Raw genomic sequence first — 22899 nt, forward strand, 5'->3', positions numbered from 1 at the left:
GAAAGCAGGACTGTCTGGTATCAGAGCTCACATTCTTTCCACTAACGAGCAAGATGCATGCAGATAACTCAGTTTTATACTGATATCTAAAAGAGTAACGAAGAGTACTTAAATGAGCATAGGCTGGTATAGAAGTCACTTTTAAAAAGTATTCTATGAAACTAAGATTCTTTAAGCTTTTCTATTTTGCATAGTTGACAGGACTTACTCCTTTTTGGAATCGTCACATCCCAAATAATGATACTTCAAAAATTACATATATTTTCTTTTGCTAAAATGAGTATAGTATTTAGAAGGAATAAGACCCTCTTGTGCAGAGTAGTAAAAAGGACACTGTCTCCAGAACCTTTAATGTTCCTGTAGATTAACATCCAAAAATCAAACCTCAACATTCCTTGATATTCTTTAATTTCAGACTCATAAAGCATTAGGGGAAAGAGACAAGAGAACAGGCAGTCACAAAAGAATGTAAGGAGTTCTTACACTGGAAAGCTTAACCCAGAGTCAACAGCAGTCACAGCATGGTTGCCAAAGAAGAGTTCTGAACAACTAAAAATCATCTACCTATAAGGAAAGGTGTTCCAGAGGGAACATAATGTTCAAAAGTCTGGAGGTGCTTTTGAGAGACTACTGTTCATTTATTGCAGTTGGGATGCAAATGGGAGGAGAGTGGTGAGAGAAAACCAAAGAGAGAGAGGACCCATTTCCATTTAAATGGAATACAATTTAAAATGCCATGTTAAATTATTTGGCTATTATCCTGTCAGCAATAAGGAGCTAATGAATAAGGATTTTTATCATGAAGTTGTTAAAAAGTTATGCTAAGGAATCATATTCTAAGGAAAAGGGAGAAAGATGTAAAATAGTAAATAAAATCTTAATAGTATTAATAATAAATACAGTCTTCTCTTGAGGGTTTATTATGTACCAAATGCTGTGTTGTAAGGGGCATGGAGAAGAGCAGGGAAGCTGGCATGCTGCAGTTCATGGAGTTGTAAAGAGTCGAACTGAGCAACTGAATGAACGACAATGAATGGGCATAAATTTAAGTCTCACAATCACCCTATGAAGTAAGTGATTAATATGCCTATATTACAGAGGAAGAAACTGAGGTTCAGAGCATCTACAGATTCTAAGTGATAGAGTAAGGATCCATACCTAGTGCTATCTGACTCTATGGCCTATGCTTCTAATCATCATCCTACAGTTCATCATATATTAACAGATGCCATAGGAATAATCTGAAAATAAAATATTGGGCCTAAAAATAAAACGTTGCCAGTAAAGATGTCAACAGAGTATAGAGGAATTAAAGCAGCAGAATTGATAGCATTTAGGAGCTAACAGGAACAGAGGATGTTGATGTGACCTAATTTCTAGGTAGTTGCCTACTAGATGGAATATGGTATAAGTCACCGAGATAGTTAATACACGAACAAATGCTAAGGTAACAAGTTTGGCTTTAGGGATGCTGATTTGCAAACCCTGAAAGACAGCATTAGGTAGTGAGAATAGGAAAAAGGAGTCCAAAATGGTGGTGGCTAAAAGACAAGGAAGGGAAAAGACTGTGAAAATAGAACAAACGAAGGAGTGAGGACCTCAGGTAAAACAAACAGCCCTCCTGGCCAGCCCAATTTACATAGGGCAGGCTCAGGGACAGGAGAAAAGACATAACGAGAGGAGCCAAAATCGAGCCTCGGGCTTTTCTTTCCTCGTCTTTTGGGTTGGATGTATTTTCCTTTGCTTGCCAATAAAACTGAGCTATAACACCAGTCCATCCATCACTTCAAATTTTTGCTGCAACTGAGGAAATTACATGGGGAATGCTTAAAATTCTCCAAGCCAGGCTTCAGCAATACGTGAACTGTGAACTTCCAGATGTTCAAGCTGGTTTTTAGAAAAGGCAGAGGAACCAGAGATCAAATTGCCAACATCTGCTGGATCCTCGAAAAAGCAAGAAAGCTCCAGAAAAATATCTATTTCTGCTGTATTGACTATGCCAAAGCCTTTGACTGTGTGGATCACAATAAATTGTGTAAAATTCTGAAAGAGATGGGGATACCAGACCACCTGACCTGCCTCTTGAGAAACCTGTATGCAGGTCAGGAAGCAACAGTTAGAACTGGACGTGGAACAACAGACTTTTTATTTTATTTTCCTATTTCCAAATAGGAAAAGGAGTACATCAAGGCTGTATGTTGTCACCCTGCTTATTTAACTTATATGCAGAGTACATCATGAGAAACGCTGGGCTGAAGGAAGCAAAAGCTGGAATCAAGATTGCCAGGAGAAATACCAATAACCTCAGATATGCAGATGACACCACCCTTATGGCAGAAAGTGAAGTAGAACTAAAGAGCCTCTTGATGAAAGTGAAAGAGGAGAGTGAAAAAGTTGGCTTAAAGCTCAACATTCAGAAAACTAAGATCATGGCATCCAGTCCTATCACTTCATGGCAAATAGATGGGGAAATAGAGGAAACAATGGCTGACTTTATTTTTCTGGTCTCCAAAATCACTGCGGATGGTGATTGCAGGCATGAAATTAAAAGACACTTACTCTTTGGAAGGAAAGTTATGACCAACCTAGACAGCATATTAAAAAGCAGAGACATTACTTTGCCAACAAAGGTCCGTCTAGTCAAGGCTATGGTTTTTCCAGTGGTCATGTAAGGATGTGAGAGTTGGACTATAAAGAAAGCCGAGTGCAGAAGAATTGATGCTTTTGAACTGTGGTGTTGGAGAAGACTCTTGAGAGTCCCTTGGACTACAAAGAGACCCAATCAGTCCATCCTAAAGATCAGTCCTGAATATTCATTGGAAAGACTGAAGCTGAAGCTGAAACTCCAATACTTTGGCCACCTGATGCGAAGAGCTGACTCACTGGAAAAGACCCTGAGGTTGGGAAAGATTGAGGGCAGGAGGAGAAGGGGACAAGAGAGGATGAGATGGTTGGATGGCATCACCAACTCAATGGACATGGGTTTGGGTGGGCTCTGGGAGTTGGTAATGGACAGGGAGGCCTGGTCTGCTGTGGTTCACGGGGTCGCAGAGTCGGACACGACTGAACTGAACTGAACTGTAACAGTGGTCCGCCCACTGCTTCTAATTTTTGTTGTGGTGAGACAGAACCGAGGAAATTACACACTACCCCTACAATATCCTACTAAAGATGTCTACTAGGCAGCTGGATGAGTTCAAAGTCCACAGTAAAGAATCTGAGCAAAAAGAGATTTCGGAGTCCTCGGCATTTAGAAACAATGGAAGTAGATGAGACCATTAAAGAGAGAATGTGTAAATAGGGCTGACAAAAGTACCCTGGGGAACACCAAAACTTAATAGATGGATAAGAAAGAAAAGCATATGAAGATATCTAAGAAATAGTCTGAGAAGTAGGAACAAAATCAGAATATGGCATCCCAGAGGTAAGAAAAGGAAACATTTAAAAATGAGTAGAATTGAGACTTCATTGGTGGTCCACTACTTAAGAATGCACCTTGAGCACTGTACCTTAAATAAACCACTGCAGGGGATGTGGCTTTGATCCCTGGTCAGGGAACTTGGATCCCATAGGCTGCAGGGAAACTAAGCCTTGTACCACAGCTAGAGACAAGCCTGAGCACCACAACAAAAGATCCTGTGTGCTGGACTGAAGATCCCCACACTGCAGTGAAGATCCCACCTGCTGCAACTAATACCCAACACAGCTAAAAAATAAACAAATAAACAAAAATATTAAACAACAATAATGAATGGAATAGCTTAATGATGACAAACGCCACCAAGAGAAAAGAGAAGGACATGAAAGTGTTGCAAGAATAAAGCGACAACATTCTGAGTGACCGTGGGGAGAACACTTTCAAAGGGATTGCTCTTTAGTTGCTAAGTTGTGTTCAACTCTTTTGTGACTCTGTGGACTGCAGCACATCAGACTCCTCTCTCCATGGGATTTTCCAGGCAAGAATACTGAAGTGGGTTGCCATTTCCTTTTCCAGGGGATTTTCCGACCCAGGAATCAAACCCGTTCCTCCTGCATTTACCACTGAGCCACCAGGAAAGCTCTTCAAAAGAATTTTGTTGTTGTTGTTCAGTTGCTAAGTGGTGTCTGACTCTTTGCGACTCCATGGACTGCAGCACACGAGGCTTTACTGTCCTTCACTATCTCCTGGAGTTTGCTCAAATTCATGTCCATTGAGTCGGTGCTGCTATCTAACCATCATCTGTCGTCCCCTTCTCCTCCTGCCCTCAGTCTTTCACAGCATCAGGTTCTTTTTCATTGAGTAGGCTCTTTGCATCAGGTGGCCAAAGTACTGGAGCTTCAGCATCAGTTCTTCCAATGAATATCCAAAATTGGTTTCCTTTAAGATTGACTGGTTTGATCTCCTTGCAGTCCAAGGGACTGTCAAGAGTTTTCTCTAGCATTACAATTTGAAGCCATCAATTCTTGAGCTTCAGCTTCAGCATCAGTCCTTCCAATGAATATTCAAAGTTTATTTCCTTTAAGATTGACTGGTTTGATCTCCTTTCAGTCCAAGAGACTGTCAAAGAGTCTTCTCTAGCATTACAATTCGAAGGCATCAATTCTTCACAGGTGGCACAAGTAGTAAAGAATCTGCCTGCCAATCCAGGAGTCACAAGAGATGCAGGTTCTCTCCTTGGGTCAGGAAGATCCCCTGGAGTAGGAAATGGTAACCCACTCCAGTAATCTTGCTTTGAAAATCCCATGGATAAGGAAGCTTGGTGAGCTACAATCTATGGACTCACAAAGAGGTGGACATGACTGAGCACACACACTCATTCAAAGGAATTAAAAGGGCTTAAAACTGCAATGGTAGAAAGGATAAGAAAGAAAGCAACTCTTTCAAAAAAGTCTGTAAAGAGTGAGAGAAAAATAGGACAGCTACTGGAGAGGTCTTTGGGGGTCTTCGTTGTCCTTTTCCTTTTCAATAGAAAAGATTTGAGAATGTTTGTTGAATAAATAACTGAAAGAAAAACAAAATGCAGGCCATGCTATGAACTAGTTTAGACCTTATAGAAACTGTATCTCAGGATTACAGATTTTAAAAATCTATACACAAAAGGGTTGAAATAGATATTCTCTGAGGTTTTATGGCATTCTGTGATTCTGCTGGATTAATCTAGGCACTCAAATGAGAACATACAGGTGCTAACTGGTAAACCTAATATTCAAAGGATGAATGTTCACTGTTCCTGCTGTTACCTAAAACAGTGTTTGGCACATGGGCAGATGTTTAGTAAATACTTGCTGACTTATATCCAAGTACACATAATACAGATGATAGCACAATCCGAGGGACAAATAAATGTGTTCATTTTACTACACAATAAATATAGTTAAAAATGATGCTAGGAGGCATTAATGCTCCTTTATTCCCTTAAATTTCATGGTTACTGTGCAGTCTGAAGCAGTCTAGGGAATCAGCTATTGCTGGAGTTGGAGACAAAAGATTCCTTTAAAAGGTCAATCATAAAGCAGATGTGCCTTATATAAAACGATTACTTGCCAATCCATCTGAGAAGTTGTAAATTTAACATCACAACTAGGTAAGCAACCTACTGATTGTTTACTAATCAGCAGTAGCATTTTAAGAACGTGGAAACGGAAAGCAACTAAGGAAATAGAAGCTTTTTTAGCAGTAAGTTTAGCATAGATTTGGATAGAACTTCAATATTCAGTGCTAAAGAAAGTTAACTTAATCGTAATCAGTTAGAACCCACTGAGAGAAGTGTAAGTACCAACAATTTTAGGTAAACAGGCACAGATACTGTATATTTAACAGAGGTGAAGTGAAATGAAGTGAAGTCGCTCAGTTGTGCCCGACTCTTTGCGACCCCATGGACTGTAGCCTACCAGGCTCCTCCGTCCGTGGGATTTTTCAGGCAAGAGTACTGGAGTAGGTTGCCATTTAACAGAGGTAACTAATCTCAAATAGTAAATTCCTCTGAACAGCTCAGAACAAAATTTTAGTTCTTTTGAATTTCAGAACACTGTGCTTTCTTTATTCATCCTATAATTTTCCTACAAACTTCATTATGCTAGCATCTCACACTACATAAAGTTAACATCTATTGGCAGTTACTGTGTACTAGGCATTAATCTAAGCTTCTCACATATTAATTCAGCTGTGATGGGTATAGATATAATCACTTCGATTCTACAGATGAAGAAACAGACTCAGAAACGTTAAACGCAGACCCAAAGACAAAGCTAGTAAGTGAGGTAGTAAATTAACCAGAACAGTTTGCCTCCAGAGTCTATAGTCTTAACCATTTTGCTATAGTGACTTTCTATAATGCAGGAAAATTAATATACTGAATATACAGGCAGCATTATGGAGATAAGAAATATGAAACTCAAATTACTCAAATACACTTATATATAAACAAAAACGGTCAACCCAAAAGACACTGAAAAAGAACAACACATGAGCTAACGTATCTGTAACAGACTGTAATTTTAAGTGACTAAAATTTTTAGGGAGTGCCTCTAACACTCTGAACTTGATGGAATTCTATTTAAACTCTTTCTAGCCAGAGTACCTGCATTATAGTGATAAAAACTGAAGGCAGAGTTAGAACAGTAATCTCTTCTCTCAGTCCATATAAGAGAATGTAGACTGAGAACAGAATGCTTCCTTTTAAATGCTTTTCCCTAGATGAAACCAGTATTTTCTCTTATTTTCAGAAAGCAGCTTGGGGTTCACAGCACTTTTCCTAAAGTAGTTATGGAAAGGAATTCAGAAGGGTCAAGTGAGAAGATGACACTGAGATTTAAATTATAATATCTTGGCTATGTTCTTCTGTACGCATTTTGCAAGTTGCTTCACTAAGAGAAGCTTTTCCTTCCCTGTAGATTTAGTGAAACCAAGAATTAGAAGACTGAAACCCAATATGCTCAAATGTGAAAGGGCTAAAAGAGCTTCAGTTTTTCAGTGATCTATTGTCAAAAATAAAAGAAATTTCTCTTAATGAACTAACATGATGTTTTGAAAATATACCCTACTCAGCAAAATCTCAACAAAGAAGAGCCCCAAATAAGGCTGGCAGAACTGGTGAATTTATCATATAAACTACATTAGAAATTTTCTCAAAGGTACAAAGGCTCAAACTTGACTTACTCTAACATCTTAGGAAGAAAAAGTGCAGATTGTTTTTTAAGAGCCAAGTATCTCAATATGATTATAGTCAGTGAAGAAAGATAAGGGTTTAATTCCTAAACACACAAAACATGCAGATATTGACAGATTTTTTTTTTGGGTCATACCACAGGGGATGTGGGATCTTAATTCCCTGACCATGGATCAAACCTGTACCCCCTGTATTGGGAGGCGAAGTCTTATTCACTGAACTCCCTGGAAGACCCAAACAGGCAGATTTAAATTGGTGATTTCCTTTCATTTTTGCATCATAATTTTATGTGTCTAGAGGAAGACTACATTTGGCTATCCTTTTATCCACAACTATGAAATACCATTTAGATAATCATAGAAACTGAAGCCATGGAAAAACTAGCAATAAATATCTAAAACTAGTTCAACATTATCTGACAATTGTAAATTTTCAGAGTATGCAGAAGTAAAACATGGGAAGTTGTGAAATAAGGACCTAGATCAGGCCAAAGATCTTAGAATATGAGAATAAAGCCTCTTAAGAATTTAGTGAAACATTTTTTGTGATTAAAAAATGGGGCACAAAACTAAGCTAGTTAAAAACAAGACCAAGGGGTTACTCAACGAGGCCAGGTACTGGCAAACCTTTTGGGTAAAGGGTCAGATAGTAAATATTTTAGGGTTTGTAGGTCATAATGTCCGTTACAACTACTTAACTTGCCTTTGGAGCAAGAAAGCAGCACATAAATGAATGAGCATCGTTGTGTTCCATTAAAACATTCCTTACAAAAACAGGTGTCTAAAAAAAAAAAAAAAACAGGTGTCTAGTCAGATTTGCCCCATGGGCTAAAGTTTGTCTGGTTTGTATTGGGCTACAAAGCTCTTTGGACATATAAACTGCATTATACTTTTATGTACTTAGCATCATTACTAACATAAGGTTCATTAAATTGTTTTTCAGCTCAACTAACTCATATCCATCGTAAATATGACAGAAACATATTTAACTAGGTAATTCACTCACTTGGGACACATCAGTGGCCAAGAGGCAAAAGCCTCACCATGCTGTAGGGTAAGCCCTGCGGAGTATCTTTGACGCCGCTTTCATGCACGAGTAACTGCTACTAGCTTCTCTTCTGGAGATAAGGAGAGTGTGCCACTTTTGTGAATATACAGTGAAATACTGGACTTTAAAACCCCGAATGTAATACCTAGTTTTCAGTGTTGTCTTTCTTGGTGATCTGAATCCCCACCTGCTGACTCCTGCCACTGCCTCAAGGGTAATCCACTTGATCTAGGAACCCTTAAGCTGCCTACTGTAGTTCCAAAACATCTGATTTCTCTTTTCTGTGGTGTACAAAGATGCAGGAAGCTAAAGGAGGAGTCAGAGGGACAGGGGGAAAGCAGTGACTGTTAGGAGCAAAGCGAGAGATGTGAATTCTCAAATTTTTCAAAATACAGATGGAGGACAAAGTCTACCATGCTATATTCCAGACCTACACTAGACACTGAGCATGTTTACGTACTTCCATAACTTTATATAACAGTTCATTTAGCATTAATTTTTGGTTTTGGCAGGGGAGAAGATTAGGAAAGCACAGGCTAGGACTGCAATTTAATGCTATCAAAGCAACAGTTATTGCTGAAAATCATTTCTTTTAATTTAGTCTTCCCAACAACCCTATCTAGCAATGAATATCAATTATTAGGAAACTAAAGTTCAAATGCGAAGTAATTTGTTTATCTTTGTCACAGGTGGTAAGAAATGGAGCCAAACTTCAAACTTGATTTAACTCCAAAGGCCATGTTTCAACACAAAAAATACTGGAAAGATATCCTATTTATAAACTGAAAGTTTCTTATATATATATAAATTGGGTTGGCAAGAAGAAATCATTTAAACAAATACCTAGAAATTACAGAATGGCCACTGGAAAAAACATTTTCAAGATAAAAAACCTACTGCAGAAAGGAAAAGTGATTATTTTATCACTCGGGAATATTAAATAATATAAAATACTTACATTCTTTTATTCAAATAAATGGCCTGACAGGAAAGTAAACCGCCTTTATCATTAATTTTGGTGGAGAAAGATCTCTAATTTCTGTACTGAAGAGTGGGAAGTGTTATGGCTTTGTTTAAATATTCTTTTTAAAAAATATCTGGCCACACCACACAGCATTAAATATTGTTAACATTGCTTTCATCCTCTAATAAACTCAGTTAAAACACATTTTTACATTATAATAATGGTTATTTAGAATAGATCTTCTCAGTCCTGGCTCACTGCTTAGATCCTGAGGTATTAAATAAGTTAAGGGTATTTATAAAGTGGTACTTTAAATACCACTGTCCCTGTGCAAGTAAAAACAGCATCCAAATGGACAGGCTAGTGAAGTTGAAGAAGCCTTATGCTGTCCTTCAAGGGGTGAGAAGGCATTCCTTACCAGAAAGCAAGCTCCAAAAAGTAGAGGCCCAGGAACGGGGATGCAAACACAGCATGGAATTCTTAATAAGATGTTGGAATCATGAATTGTACATTCCCCTCTAAGTTGAACATATTTACTTCTGATTTCCAGAAATTTTTAGAATGTTAGAGATGGATAAAATTTTGGACAAGTTGAGAGTTTAGTATAAACAGCCATCTACTTATGTATACCAGATTGAAAAAAAAAAATAACCCTCCAGGAGCTGAAAAAGAAGTGAATATAAAACAAGTCCTGAATCTTTCCCTCCTAACTTTCCTAGACCAGCCAATCAGGTACTTGAGACTGGACACAATATTAATAGAAACAAAGCTATAAAAAAATCACTCTGAAGTCATGGACAAGTCAAAAGGAAAGGCTTAAAACTAAAACCAAGTAGACAGTTATTGAGGATAGACTTCTCAAGAAATAAAAAGGTAGGGGAGGGGAGATTTAGAAAAGAATGAAGCAAAATGGTTGTATACTTTATTCCTAGAAGGATAGCTACTGTTGCCAGCTATTGGCCTCATTCCCTTCCCCTTCAAAGCAGTGAACTCTGCAGACTAAGGTGTATTATCTGTATTTTGTTATTATAAGAGTATGGGGGCAAGGACCTGAGTGAGATATCTCTTTCTTGTTCACAGACATTAATACTCTATAGGACTTGGAAGGGGAGAGGAAGAGGTTTAGAAAGCAGACTGTGGATTTTTATACACAGCAAGGTTAAACATTTCTCCTCAGGGGGCTTGGCCACCATCAGTCCCATCTTTACCCTAACTGTTTGGAGGTAAACAAGTTGAAATTTGCAGAGGAGAACCTTCAGTCAAGAGTGTAATGGAAGAACAAATTTTGTAATAAACATGCTATACTTCTCAGTAATAATTTGACTTGTAGCTCCCTGAGGGATGTAGATTTTCCTTAATTTGAACTTAAGGATAAAGCCTGGGTCCAGACTACATGGATGTTTCCCCTAGGCCATTCCTACTGCTGTCTAGAATAGAAACATGCAGGGTTAAGGCGGAGAGTTCTACAAATTTAAGACTACAGAGAGTAGGACAGTTCCTCTTGGGAGGAAAAAAAAATTGAGGATAAATTCTAGATCCCCAGGCCAGAAAGGCAATAGGGGCATTAGTTCAGCCCTAACTCTTATTTACCTGGCTCTAAATGTCTCTGTATATGTCCAGAAGGAGCTGAAGGAAGAAGTGTGTTTTCTGCTACAGAGAAGAGAAACTGAAGGCTGCTTCTACAGGACCAGCACTAGGGGGCACCGGAGCAAAGTATACTGAGCATGACCTGTGAGACTGCCAAAGAGCTTCAACTCTGGAAATTAGGGGAACAGAGGAAATACCCATTGGTGAAACCCAGTGGACTTCCACTTCAAATAAAGATCTAATTCTGTTTTTGACATAGTCTTCTCATATAACTTCATGTTATAGAATACTGTTCACTGTTAAGTTATAATCTGAATTTAAACTTCAAATGTAACTACCATTCATAATCCCTCAAATGACAGTGTTCATGACAACAGAAAGAAGAAAAGTAAATTTTAAAAAGTACTCGCTAAAGAGCAATTTGGCAATGTGAAATTAAGCCTTAAAAGTATGTACAATCTTTGACCAAGCAATTCCATTTCCAAGAATGTAAGATGAAAAAATGCAAAACACAGAACAAGCTTTTGCACCAGAATGTCCACCACAGAATTAATTTTATTACTTAAAATGTGTAAACAATCTAAATATCCAAGAAAGCAGTAAAATAAATTATAAGCTACACTATGTACTATCATGCAAACATTAAAATATTATCTATAAACATTCAATACATGAAGAATATGTTATGTTAATTGAAGAGACACAAAATTATAAATACATCATAATCTTAATAAGACTGAAAAGTATGTAGGAATAAGTACTGAAAGAAAATACATCAAAATATTAACAGGTAGTAAGATCTGGAAATTTCATTTTATGTATATAGTTTTTATAATGAACACATAAGTAAGAAAGCTCAAATTTATGAAAACCATTCTATCTTATATTTTACACCAAAACCAAACATGCATAATTCATTAATTAGAAATATGAGTGACCTTTTCAGAGGTTTAAATGAGTTTCTACAAATATAACAAAAATGAGCAGAGAAAAACAGCAGTCAGGTGGGCAATTCCTCACTAAATAAATGGCTCATTCGAAATTAACAGTTTTTCAACAATAAAAAAAACGAAATTAATTCATGTAGTAAGACTTTCATGTTACTTCTACAAAATCAATATTACAAATGTTAAATATATAGACTCAAAGGGTTTGCTGTATTATGTTTAAATTTCAGGAAACAAATTAAAGGGGAAAAAATGGACAGAGAATTTCAGGTGCATCATTAGCAAAGTTTTCCAAATACTTTGACTAAGCCACTGACATTACAAACTGAGCCATTTAAAAACCATGGTAACTTCCCATTTAAGCACCTTGAAGGATACAGAATGACCACAGAACACTGCCCTGTGTCATAGTTTTTCTACATACAACTGACAACTGATACTGTTTAGTGAGGAAGCAACCAGTGTGTCCTTAGAAAATTTGCTTTTAAAAAAACCAACTACAACAAAACTCCATAAAAAGTAGTTGTATTAAAAGCTTAATAATACAAGATTTTAAGGAGTAGTAACAGAAAGACAGTATGTTGAAATTCAAAGAGACTTGTGCTGTAAGTGTGATTTTAGACAACTCTCAATTTTTGTTAAGTATTAGGTTCCTTTTCTGTAAAAATGGGATTATAATATCCACTCTAGAAGATTATTAAGTAGATTTAATTAAATTAGAACATTTATATTAAAATGATTAATAACATGTAAAATATAAACAAGGTAAAAATAACAATGTCCCCTTATAGGTTTCATCAAATTATTTTCAAATTCCTTTATAGCTTTAATATTACATAAACAACAGAAGAATGCTGTAACAGCAAGTAAGACACAGAACATACTATGTAATTTTTTAGTATTCATCTAAGTCCAACAACTCAGTGAGTTATTTGTGATAAACCAAAACTTAAGATTAGAAGATGGAGAATCAAAAAATTTCCATAGTAGTAGTTTTTAAAAATTAATTTTTAAGATATTAATATTCACTTTAAATATCAACAACAAAAACAATCCCTCAAAAAGTATCAAAAGGTATAAATGGAAAAGTAAATTTCTCTCCTTGTGCCTGCCCCCAAAGAATTTCTACTCTCCAGAGGTAATCACTGTTAAGATTCTTGTATATTTATCCAAACATCTTTAGTATAGCAGTTTTTAACTTCAGCGTAGGTTGTAGAATTCTAGAGCTAGAAAAGATTGGCGACACACAACTATAAACTTCATAACAAAGTAACCTGAGACACAGATAAGTGATTTTTCAGCTGTTACTAGAATATGGAAAGCCCTTTACAACTGATAAAATGCTTTGATATAAATTATTTATTTTAAAATTATTTAAGTGACTTGACTCAAGGTTATTTTCATTACTTAATGATGAGGCTGAGTCTATACTTAGGAATTTGATATTTTATCAAGTGGGATGTTACTAATACAGATTCATGTATACAAAGCTTATGTATGTGACTCATATATTTTCAAAGATATCCTATATCATATAGAGAATTAGAAAGTTTGACAATTCCTGATCTTGTGATTATTATAAATAAAAATCATTAAAATAACTATTTTAAAATAAAAAATATTAGCAATGGAAGATTAATTTTTCAAGTCTGTGTGTATCCTAAAGATTCATGTTTTACAAGGTTATCACTTTAAGCGAATCACTCTTAAACTACAGACACAACCAATACATGATTACTAAATATACTTTGGTTTCCAAAAATTACCAACAACTTCAAAGCGAGAAGTAACTTCCTGAGATACAGCTAAGCAAGGCGAATTTCACATGTGATATAAATGCACACAAAACCAAAATGGAAATCAATGAACACTAAAGCATCTAAAAGATGCTAGGGCACTGTTTCTGGAATAAAGAAAACCAGTGTTAGCTACAAAATCTGCATTGCCATTGTGGCAATGACAAAAACAAAATCAGTATAATGACTAAAGACAAAAAGGAAGCTATTTTCATTAGGAGAATATATCAGATGAAAGTTAAACAGAAAAGCAAAGAATCTCAAAATAGCTCTGCTGCAACAGGATTTAAAAAAACAAAATATTCTGGACTTCCCTGGTGGTCCAGTGGTTAAAATTCTGTGCTTTCAATGCAGAGGGGCATGGGTTCGATCTCTGATCGGGGTTAAAAAACAAAATATTCAAAGAAGGAGGTCCAACAATAGATTCTTACTCTAATTATGGAATTTAATTGTGAAGGGACAAAATTTAAATTAAATGAAGTAAATAAGCACTAATTATGCTAAAGTTTTAGGCTAGCATATATTCCAAATTTACTAAAATGCAGTTATCAACATTCAGTTAAAAAAATAACTCAATCAAAATGATCTCAGTGGAATAACAGAATATAAAAGTCAAATAATCCAGGAACACATTGTATTTCTCCATCTATTTGTGTCCTCTTTGATTTCTTTCATCAGTGTTTTATAGTTTTCTATGTATAGGTCTTTTGTTTCTTTAGGTAGATATACTCCTAAGTATTTTATTCTTTTTGTTGCAATGGTGAATGGTATTGTTTCCTTAATTTCTCTGTTTTCTCATTGTTAGTGTATAGGAATGCAATCCTGCAACTCTACTATATTCATTGATTAGCTCTAGCAATTTTCTGGTAGAGTCTTTACGGTTTTCTATGTAGAGGATCATGTCATCTGCAAACAGTGAGAGTTTCATTTCTTCTTTTCCTATATGGATTCCTTTTATTTCTTTTCCTGCTCTGATTGCTGTGGGCAAAACTTCCAAAACTATGTTGAATAGTAGTGGTGAGAGTGGGCACCCTTGTCTTGCTTCTGATTTTACGGGAAATGCTTTCAATTTTTCACCACTGAGGATAATGTTTGCTGTGGGTTTGTCATATATAGCTTTTATTATGTTGAGGTATGTACCTTCTATTCCTGCTTTCTGGAGAGTTTTTATCATAAATGGATATTGAATTTTGTCAAAGGCTTTTTCTGCATCTATTGAGATAATCATATGGTTTTTATCTTTCAATTTGTTAATGTGGTGTATTACATTGATTGATTTGCGAATATTAAAGAATCCTTGCATTCCTGGGGTAAAGTCCACTTGGTCATGATGTATGATCTTTTTAATATGTTGTTGGATTCTGTTTGCTAGAATTTTGTTAAGGATTTTTGCATCTATGTTCATCAGTGATACTGGCCTATAGTTTTCTTTTTTTTGTGGCATCTTTGTCTGGTTTTGGAATTAGGGTGATGTGAAACAGATCACCAGTCCAGGTTGGATGCATGAGACAAGTGCTCAGGGCTGGTGCACTGGGAAGACCCAGAGGGATGGGATGGAGAGGGAGGTGGGAGGGGGGATCGGGATGGGGAATACATGTAAATCCATGGCTGATTCATGTCAATGTATGACAAAAACCACTACAATATTGTAAAGTAATTAGCCTCCAACTGATAAAAATAAATGGAAAAAAAAAAATAAACTGAACTAGTAGGCATTAAAAAAAAAGTCAAATAAACTAAGTGAAAAATTCAAATAAACTAATTATGCATAACATATAAACTCCTGCTTTCAAATTTTAACTTACATATATACACTCTCCTTTAATCTCTTCATATAAAAGAATATTTCAAAAAACATGAAAATGTTATATAGTTTTAAAGTGGTTTTTGTTTCCAATAAAAGAAGATTAACCTTGATTTTTGCTTTTCAAGACTAAACTTTTAATAAAATAGAAAAAAACCAAGAAGACTACAAATATATCAACCTCCTTCTAACAAAAAATGAACAAAATCCTCAATTACTTCCAAAGGCAAAGAAATCCTCCAATCATTCAATGGAAAAGACAAAAAGAAAAAAATTCTTTCTCCAAGAAAAGAATACTCTGTATCAAGCAGTTGGTTCTATATGGAAATGTATTAGGAACACTGTTACTGGTTGAATAGCTTCTGTTTTGTTAAGCTGAGGATATGTAAACATCATAGTCTCTTTATTTGGTTCTTTATCAAGTGTTTGCTCTTTGTGCATATGTTCAAGCTCCTTTGATTTCATAAAACAATTGAAATATATTCATTTTGTATTTATGTCAGATAATTTCAATGTATAAAATATTTTTAGTCTGAATCTCTTTATGATTTCTAGTCTTCTTTTTAGTAAAGTTGATTTTTTAATATGAGCTCATTTTTCTTAAAACTCTGGAAAACTCTCTGAGGCAACTTCCTTCAGAAAGGATTTATATTTGATTCTCTTAGGTGCTTGGGGATACTACCATTATAGAACACTTTAAATCCAAATCTTATTTATTCCCTCATGAATGGAACTGGTATGAGTTTATTTCTAATTTACCCTTATGTTGGGAGTAGCTCTGTTTAGGATCCCAACTTTATTAAGGGACACGCTACCTATTAGACATTCCTCTTCAGGAGGGCTTTGGGAATTGTCTAGATTAGAAAATATTCTCAAGCTAAGCAGGGGTTAGTACTCTGCTTGACTTTCTTGGATCTGAGTTTCACTTAACTTCTGGTTTGTATTTTCCCTTTGTTTTGCATGGTCATGGGTAAATTAAAAATTAAAAAAAATTTTTATCCAATGATTTAAAATGTTCAGAAACAAAAGTGCTGTTTAGTTTGGGCCCCAAGGTGCCATAATGCCAGAACTGAAACCTACACACTATTGTCTTTCAATATTATTCTCTTTCTTACAGCATATCACCTATCAAAGCTCTTGTGGTTTCAAGTACAGTTATTTCTTAAAAGAATTTAAACTTCATGTACACATACAACTCTGTAACTATTGCTTGAAAAACTGTTTTATCTTTCAAAGATGTAAAAATATATATACAAATAAATGTTTAGGATAAAACAAGAATTGATAACAATAATTATATATTTTATTAAAATTATAATAATAAAAATAATATAATGAGTTAAGCAAGATTATTTTGCTTTAGTAATAATCCTTCTGCCTACAGAAACTCTTACTTACTTTGGAAGGAGAACCATCAGTAATTTTCACCAACTGCCAAAGAATCGAGTAATGGGAACACTGCAGTGCCTGTACGACTATCTGTATCAAATAAAAAATTCAAACAAATGAGACATAATTTACGTTTGTACAATATTAAGAGAACAATATTTATCATAGTTTTTATTTTACAATAAAGTTTCAAGTCCAAATAGTTGTAGAGTTAATAAGAATGCACAAAATAATATTTAGTTAAAAAAGACAAACCAATCAATCTAGAGAATACAGACATAATGTATCTCAATAAATATGAACCCGAATACACTATGCTTTAAGCAAAAATGCATTGTCATGAATACTTTACTCAGTCAAACTTTTAAGAAGAGATTGAAGAAATTGTTTTACCCAAATGTCACACTTAATGATTACTTAATGCGTTTAAAGAATTTTTAATATGAAATATAACACTCACACAGAAATGTGCATAAACATATATAAAACTTAATGACTGAAGTATATGAAGAAAATACTGTCACAGATTATAGGTTTGTAGATAAATGTGGATATTCTTTGATACAACACCAAATACTTCAATTTGCACTTGTGAGAGAAAGCAAATGACATCTTTCTCTTTTATGAAAATAGTTTGACCTTATGAGACTGCCTTGGAAATCTCCCAGGTTCCCTGGACCACATTTTGAGAATCTCTGCTCTGAGAACAGGATTGCAGTACCAAATTTTTGACAAAGTGGCTATATCTAATATTCTTTGACAGTTCTTGTGGCTCCATGTTTTTATCTACATTTGATATCACCACATGTTTTACATCTGGTGACTTTATGTATGAGTAGTATCTTAATGTCATATTAATTTATATTTTTCTAATAATCAACGGAGATGAGCACCTTTTCATTTTTTATTAGGACTAAAGCCCTATTCTATAAAATATTTATCCATGTATTTCAGCAAGGCAAACAGTAGAATTTAGGAAAATAAGAATGAAGAATCATAATAAAAAAGAAAATTTCACTTTGGATAGGGCTTTTATTAACATTTTTGTTTGAATACATGATACATCTCTACTGCAATAAAGCGTATCAGATATGATGCTCCATTATTATAGTGTCTCTATTATTTTCCCCTCTAGATAGACTAAAAATTGTAAGAATGAATATATGTATAAGATAAATCAAAAGAGAAATCAGTAAGTGGAATGCTTCAGGAAGTAGAAATTTGATTGGTTTTACTTTAAAAATTTCAGGTTTCAGATCCAGTGCATCTTCTCAGCTCTGAAAATAACTCATCAGAATTAGAAGGATGAGTGGTGCTGCTTTTCATACAATACTAATGAGATGTCAAGGTTTTATTAAACATGATAATTAAATGCCTGATTTATGTCAGAATGTCAGAAACAAGACTTACTGAAACACCATCAACTTAAGAACATTAATGCTAAAGAAATCCTCTTACTACACTTAGAAGATACTCAATATGGTACACTTCTGGTCCTGAGACACCTTCTGATAATTTCTACCTTATGAAAAAAGTATTGAAGTGGTTTGTGTGATTTAAAACTTTTTCTTGAATTTGAAACTATCTGTATTGTTAGATTACTAGAAAAGTGATATACAAAGAACATTAATCAATGGGAAATTAAGATATGGAAAAAAGTATTGTTGAAGATCTGCTTAATTTTGGTTATATCTATCCTATCATTACAAATATAATTTCTTTTCATTCTACATTTCTATGACCTATATACTAGGAATTACTCAAAATGTATTTCAAAGTTGTGCACAAGTTTCTTAGATTTAGAAGAGAGAAATAGGTCACTTCAATACCTAGTTCCAATACAGCATCCCCATTTTAATTTTCAATACAATGGTATTCATCATATGTTTACTTCAGAAGAGCTCCACAGTATTATTTTAAAATAAAAAAGCTCATTTATTGGGAAATATTTTGCTTTCTCACAGTTATAATTATGTAACAATATAGTTGATCACACTTCAAAAGAAAATTCACAACTTTCTTCCAGGCTTTACATCAGTCATATTGATTTTTATCTCCCATACTAGCAATGTTATCCTAAATCTGAAAGCCATTTTTATTTAGCAACTTCATCTTTTTGTAGTACAGGTAAAACAAGAAAGACAAGCAATTAAAAACTGAAAAAGCTGAAAGATAATTCTAACCTAGGAGCAGGACAGTCCTTCTGCCTTTTCTTGACTAACACTGCTTTGACTCTAGAAAGGATCTTTTAATAATACCAAATAGATGGGGAAACAGTGGAAACAATGGCTGATTTTATTTTTTGGGGCTCCAAAATCACTGCATATGGTGACTGCAGCCATGAAATCAAAAGACGCTTACTCCTTGGAAGGAAAGTTATGACCAACCTAGACAGCATACTAAAAAGCAGAGACCTTTGCCAACAAAGGTCCATTTAGTCAAGGCTATGGTTTTTCCAGTAGTCATGTATGAATGTGAGAGCTGGACTATAAAGAAGGCTGAACGCTGAAGAATTGATGCTTTTGAACCGTGGTGTTGGAGAAGACTCTTGAGAGTCCCCTGGACTGCAAGGAGATCCAACCATCCTAACGGAGATCAGTCCTGAGTGTTCACTGGAAGGACTGATGATGAAGCTGAAACTCTAATACTTTGGCCACCTGATGCGAAGAGTTGACTCATTTGAAAAGACCCTGATGCTGGGAAAAATTGAAGGCAGGAAGAGAAGGGGACGACAGAGGATGAGTTGGTTGGATGGCATCACCAACTCGATGGACATGAGTTTGGGTAAACTCCGGGAGTTGGTGATTGAAGGAGGCCTGGCGTTCTGCGGTCCATGGGGATGCAAAGAGTCAGACATGACTGAGCAACTGAACTGAACTGAACTGAACTAAGTAATACCAAGTATTAGTCTCATGACTAAGAATTTCTTCCAACCCCACTCTTCTGACCTTATTTTTGCACAAGGTAATGATGTTCCCGAAAGGACAGAGTAATGTATACTGCACGCTTCCGGGCAAAAATTAGTTAAGAAGCAGGACTGCTTTCTTCATCCTTTCCTCCCCTATCTGCCAGCAGGATACCAACAATCCTGGAGACCATGGGTCTCTGAATGACTTGGCTGTGCAGTGACACCTACTTCCCGTAACTGTGCTTTATGGTTATGTAAGTGAGAAATTACTTTCTATTGTGTTAAGCCACTGAGATACTAAGATTACTCTATTACAGCAGCTAGTATTACCCTAACCAACATAAAAATTAGAAAGCTTAAAGTTTTGAAAAGACTGAATTTGCCTGGAAAATAAAATCTGACAAGAGACTAATAATAGGAAAAATGATTATTACACTAAGAATGGGAAAAATGTTTATGTAATATATATGCATGTGTAGATATATATCATCTATGTATATGGGACATGTTTAAAATTCTGAAAATCTGGGGGCACAGTTCTTGAGGCGCTAGCCTACTATGTTCCCCCTTTGCCTGGCAAAGTAATAAAATTCTGAAAATCCACATAATGACTGGGATAAATTAAGACTCTTACTTTTTTCCTGTTTGTAAGACAGTTTAAGGGGAAGGATGATCAAATTTTTTTAGTGGACAAGTTCATGACAAAAGAATGAACTGAACTTAATACTAGTCTGCTTCTAATATCCCAAACTGGTCTTTTTTATTTATCATATTTAGACTTGGTTAACATGAATAAAAAGAGCCTTTAAGGTAAAAGTTAAAAACCAACATGGTTTCATCAAAATGAATATAAGGCTGGCAAATAAGTACATGTAAACACGTTCAACATCATTAGCATTAAGAAAACATACATTAAAAAACACAGTGAAACACCAATACATATCTACTCAGATGGCTAGAGTAAAAACTGCTGACGATATGAAGTGCTGATGAGAATTCAGAACAACTGGAACTTTCATACGTTGCTGGCAGAAATGTAGAATGGTACAATTACTCTGGAAAATGGTTTGGCAGTTTCTAATAAAGTTAAACATATACTTACCATAAGACCCTGCAATTACACTCCTGTGAATTTACTTTAGAGAAATGAAAATTTATGTTCAAACAAAAGACTACACAAATATTTACAGTGCTTTTTGTTGTGATAGCCAAAACTTGAAAACAACCCAAATATTTTCAACTGAACGATAAAAACAGTGATACATAGGTTGGTGCAAAAGTAACAGCAGTTTTGCACTGCTGAACTTTGCCATTTGATACTGGAATAGATTCTTAAATAAACGTAGTTATGTTGTACACCATTTTAATGCACATTTATTGCTTTCTGTTTTTTTGCTAAAGACTTATTACTTGCTGTTTATTTTCGACTAGGGAAATTATGTTACCCAAAAATCAAATTCGATTTTTTTATTTGAGTTCAAAATGTGTTGTAAAGCAGCAAAGACAACTTGCAACGCCTACAACACATGTGGCCGAGGAACTGCTAATGAACATACAGCATGTGGTGGTTCAAGAAGTTTTGCAAAGGAGAGAAGAGCCTTGAGGATGAGAAGTGCAGTGGCCGGCCATTGGAAGTTGACAACGACCAATTCAGAGGATCACTGAAGCTGATCCTCTTACAACTACATGAGAAGTTGCCCAAGAACTCAACATCAACCATTCTATAGTCGTTTGGCATCCGAAGCAAATTGGAAAGGTTAAAAAGCTCCATAAATGGGTGCCTTATAAGCTGACTATAAATTTAAAAAATCGTTGTTTTGAAGTGTTGTCTTCTCTTATTTTATGCAACAACAATAAACCATTTCTTTATTGGATTGTGATGTGTGACGAAAAGTGGATTTTATATGACAACTGGCAATAGCCAGCTCAGTGGCTGGATCAAGAAGAAGCCCCAAAGCACTTCCCAAAGCCAAATTTGCACCAAAAGGGGGTCATGGTCACTCTTTGGTCGTCTGCTACTAGTCTGATCCACTACAGTTCTCTGAATCCCAGCGATACCATTACATCTGAGAAGCATGCTCAGCAAATCAATGAGATGCACCGAAAACTGCAAGAATTGCAACTGACATTGGTCAACAGAATGAGCCCAATTCTTTTCCATGACAATATCTGACCACGTGTCACACAATCAATGCTTCAAAAGTTGAACTAATTGGGCTACGCTGTTTTGCCTCATTCTCCATATTCACCTGACCTCTAGCTAACGGACTACCACTTCTTCAAGCATCTCTAAAACATTTTCCAAGGAAAATGCTTCCACAACCAGCAGGAGGCAGAAAATGCTTTCCAAGAGTTCTTGAAACCCTGAAGCATGGATTTTTTATGCTACAGGAATAAACAATTTCTCATTGGCAAAAATGTGTTGATTGTAGTGGTCTCTATTTTGAATAATAAAGACTTGTTTGAGCCTAGCTATAATGATTTAAAATTTATGGCTTGAAACCACAATTACTTTTTCACCAACATAAATATAGACACAATGGACTAACAATGAGCAGTAAAAACAAACCAACTACTGACTCACACAATACCCTGGATTAATCTCAAAGGCATTATGCTCAGGGTTTATACTATAAAATTTCACTTATTTGGAAATCTCAGAAAGACAAAACTATAGTGATGCAAAACAGATGAGTGATTTCCAGCAGTTGTATGTAGGTGGTGCAAACATATGACTATGAAGGGATAATATGAAGTTTTGGGGATGATGAAACTGTTCTGCATCCTGATTATGGTGGTAACCACATAAATCTATACATATGTTAAAATTCTTCACAAAGGAAGGAAGACAAGTCAGTTTTACTGTATAACAATGAGTAAGAATCAATGTGGCAAAGAGTAGAGTTTATAGAAATATTTTTGAGTAAATGCAAGAAAAGCACAAACATGGAAGCAAATTGTAGTGTTATAAATTTTTTTTTTTAATTGTAAGATTGAAAAACTCAAGCAAAATATTCAAACAATAAAATGGCTCAGTAGTAAAGAATCCGCCTGTCAATGAAGAAAACATGAGTTTGACCCCTGTTTTGGGAAGATTGCACATGCGAGGAGTAACTAAGCCCTTGCACTTAACTATTGAGCCAGACCTCCAGAGCCCAGGAATCACAGCTACTGAAGCCTGCACGTTCTAGGTCTATGGTTTATTTTGAATTAAGTAAACGAACTGAGATTCTTCTTTTTTTTTTTTGGCATATGGATATCGAGCCATTTCAGCACCACTTTTGAAAAGATCATCCTTTCTCCAAAGAA

General features: G+C 35.4%; 1 protein-coding gene across 1 annotated transcript in view; it reads right to left on the reverse strand.

The window, feature by feature from the left end:
- STAG1 (stromal antigen 1) overlaps positions 1 to 22899 on the reverse strand; it is a 499198-nt gene that overhangs the window by 27577 nt on the left and 448722 nt on the right. Inside the window, exon 22 of the mRNA XM_043874053.1 lies at positions 16692 to 16772. Within this exon, the coding sequence (XP_043729988.1) occupies positions 16692 to 16772 (81 nt within the window). The remainder of the gene's footprint in view (positions 1 to 16691; positions 16773 to 22899) is intronic.

Source organism: Cervus elaphus, chromosome 19, assembly GCF_910594005.1.
Source record: "Cervus elaphus chromosome 19, mCerEla1.1, whole genome shotgun sequence".
In the NCBI taxonomy this organism is placed as follows: Eukaryota; Metazoa; Chordata; class Mammalia; order Artiodactyla; family Cervidae; genus Cervus; species Cervus elaphus.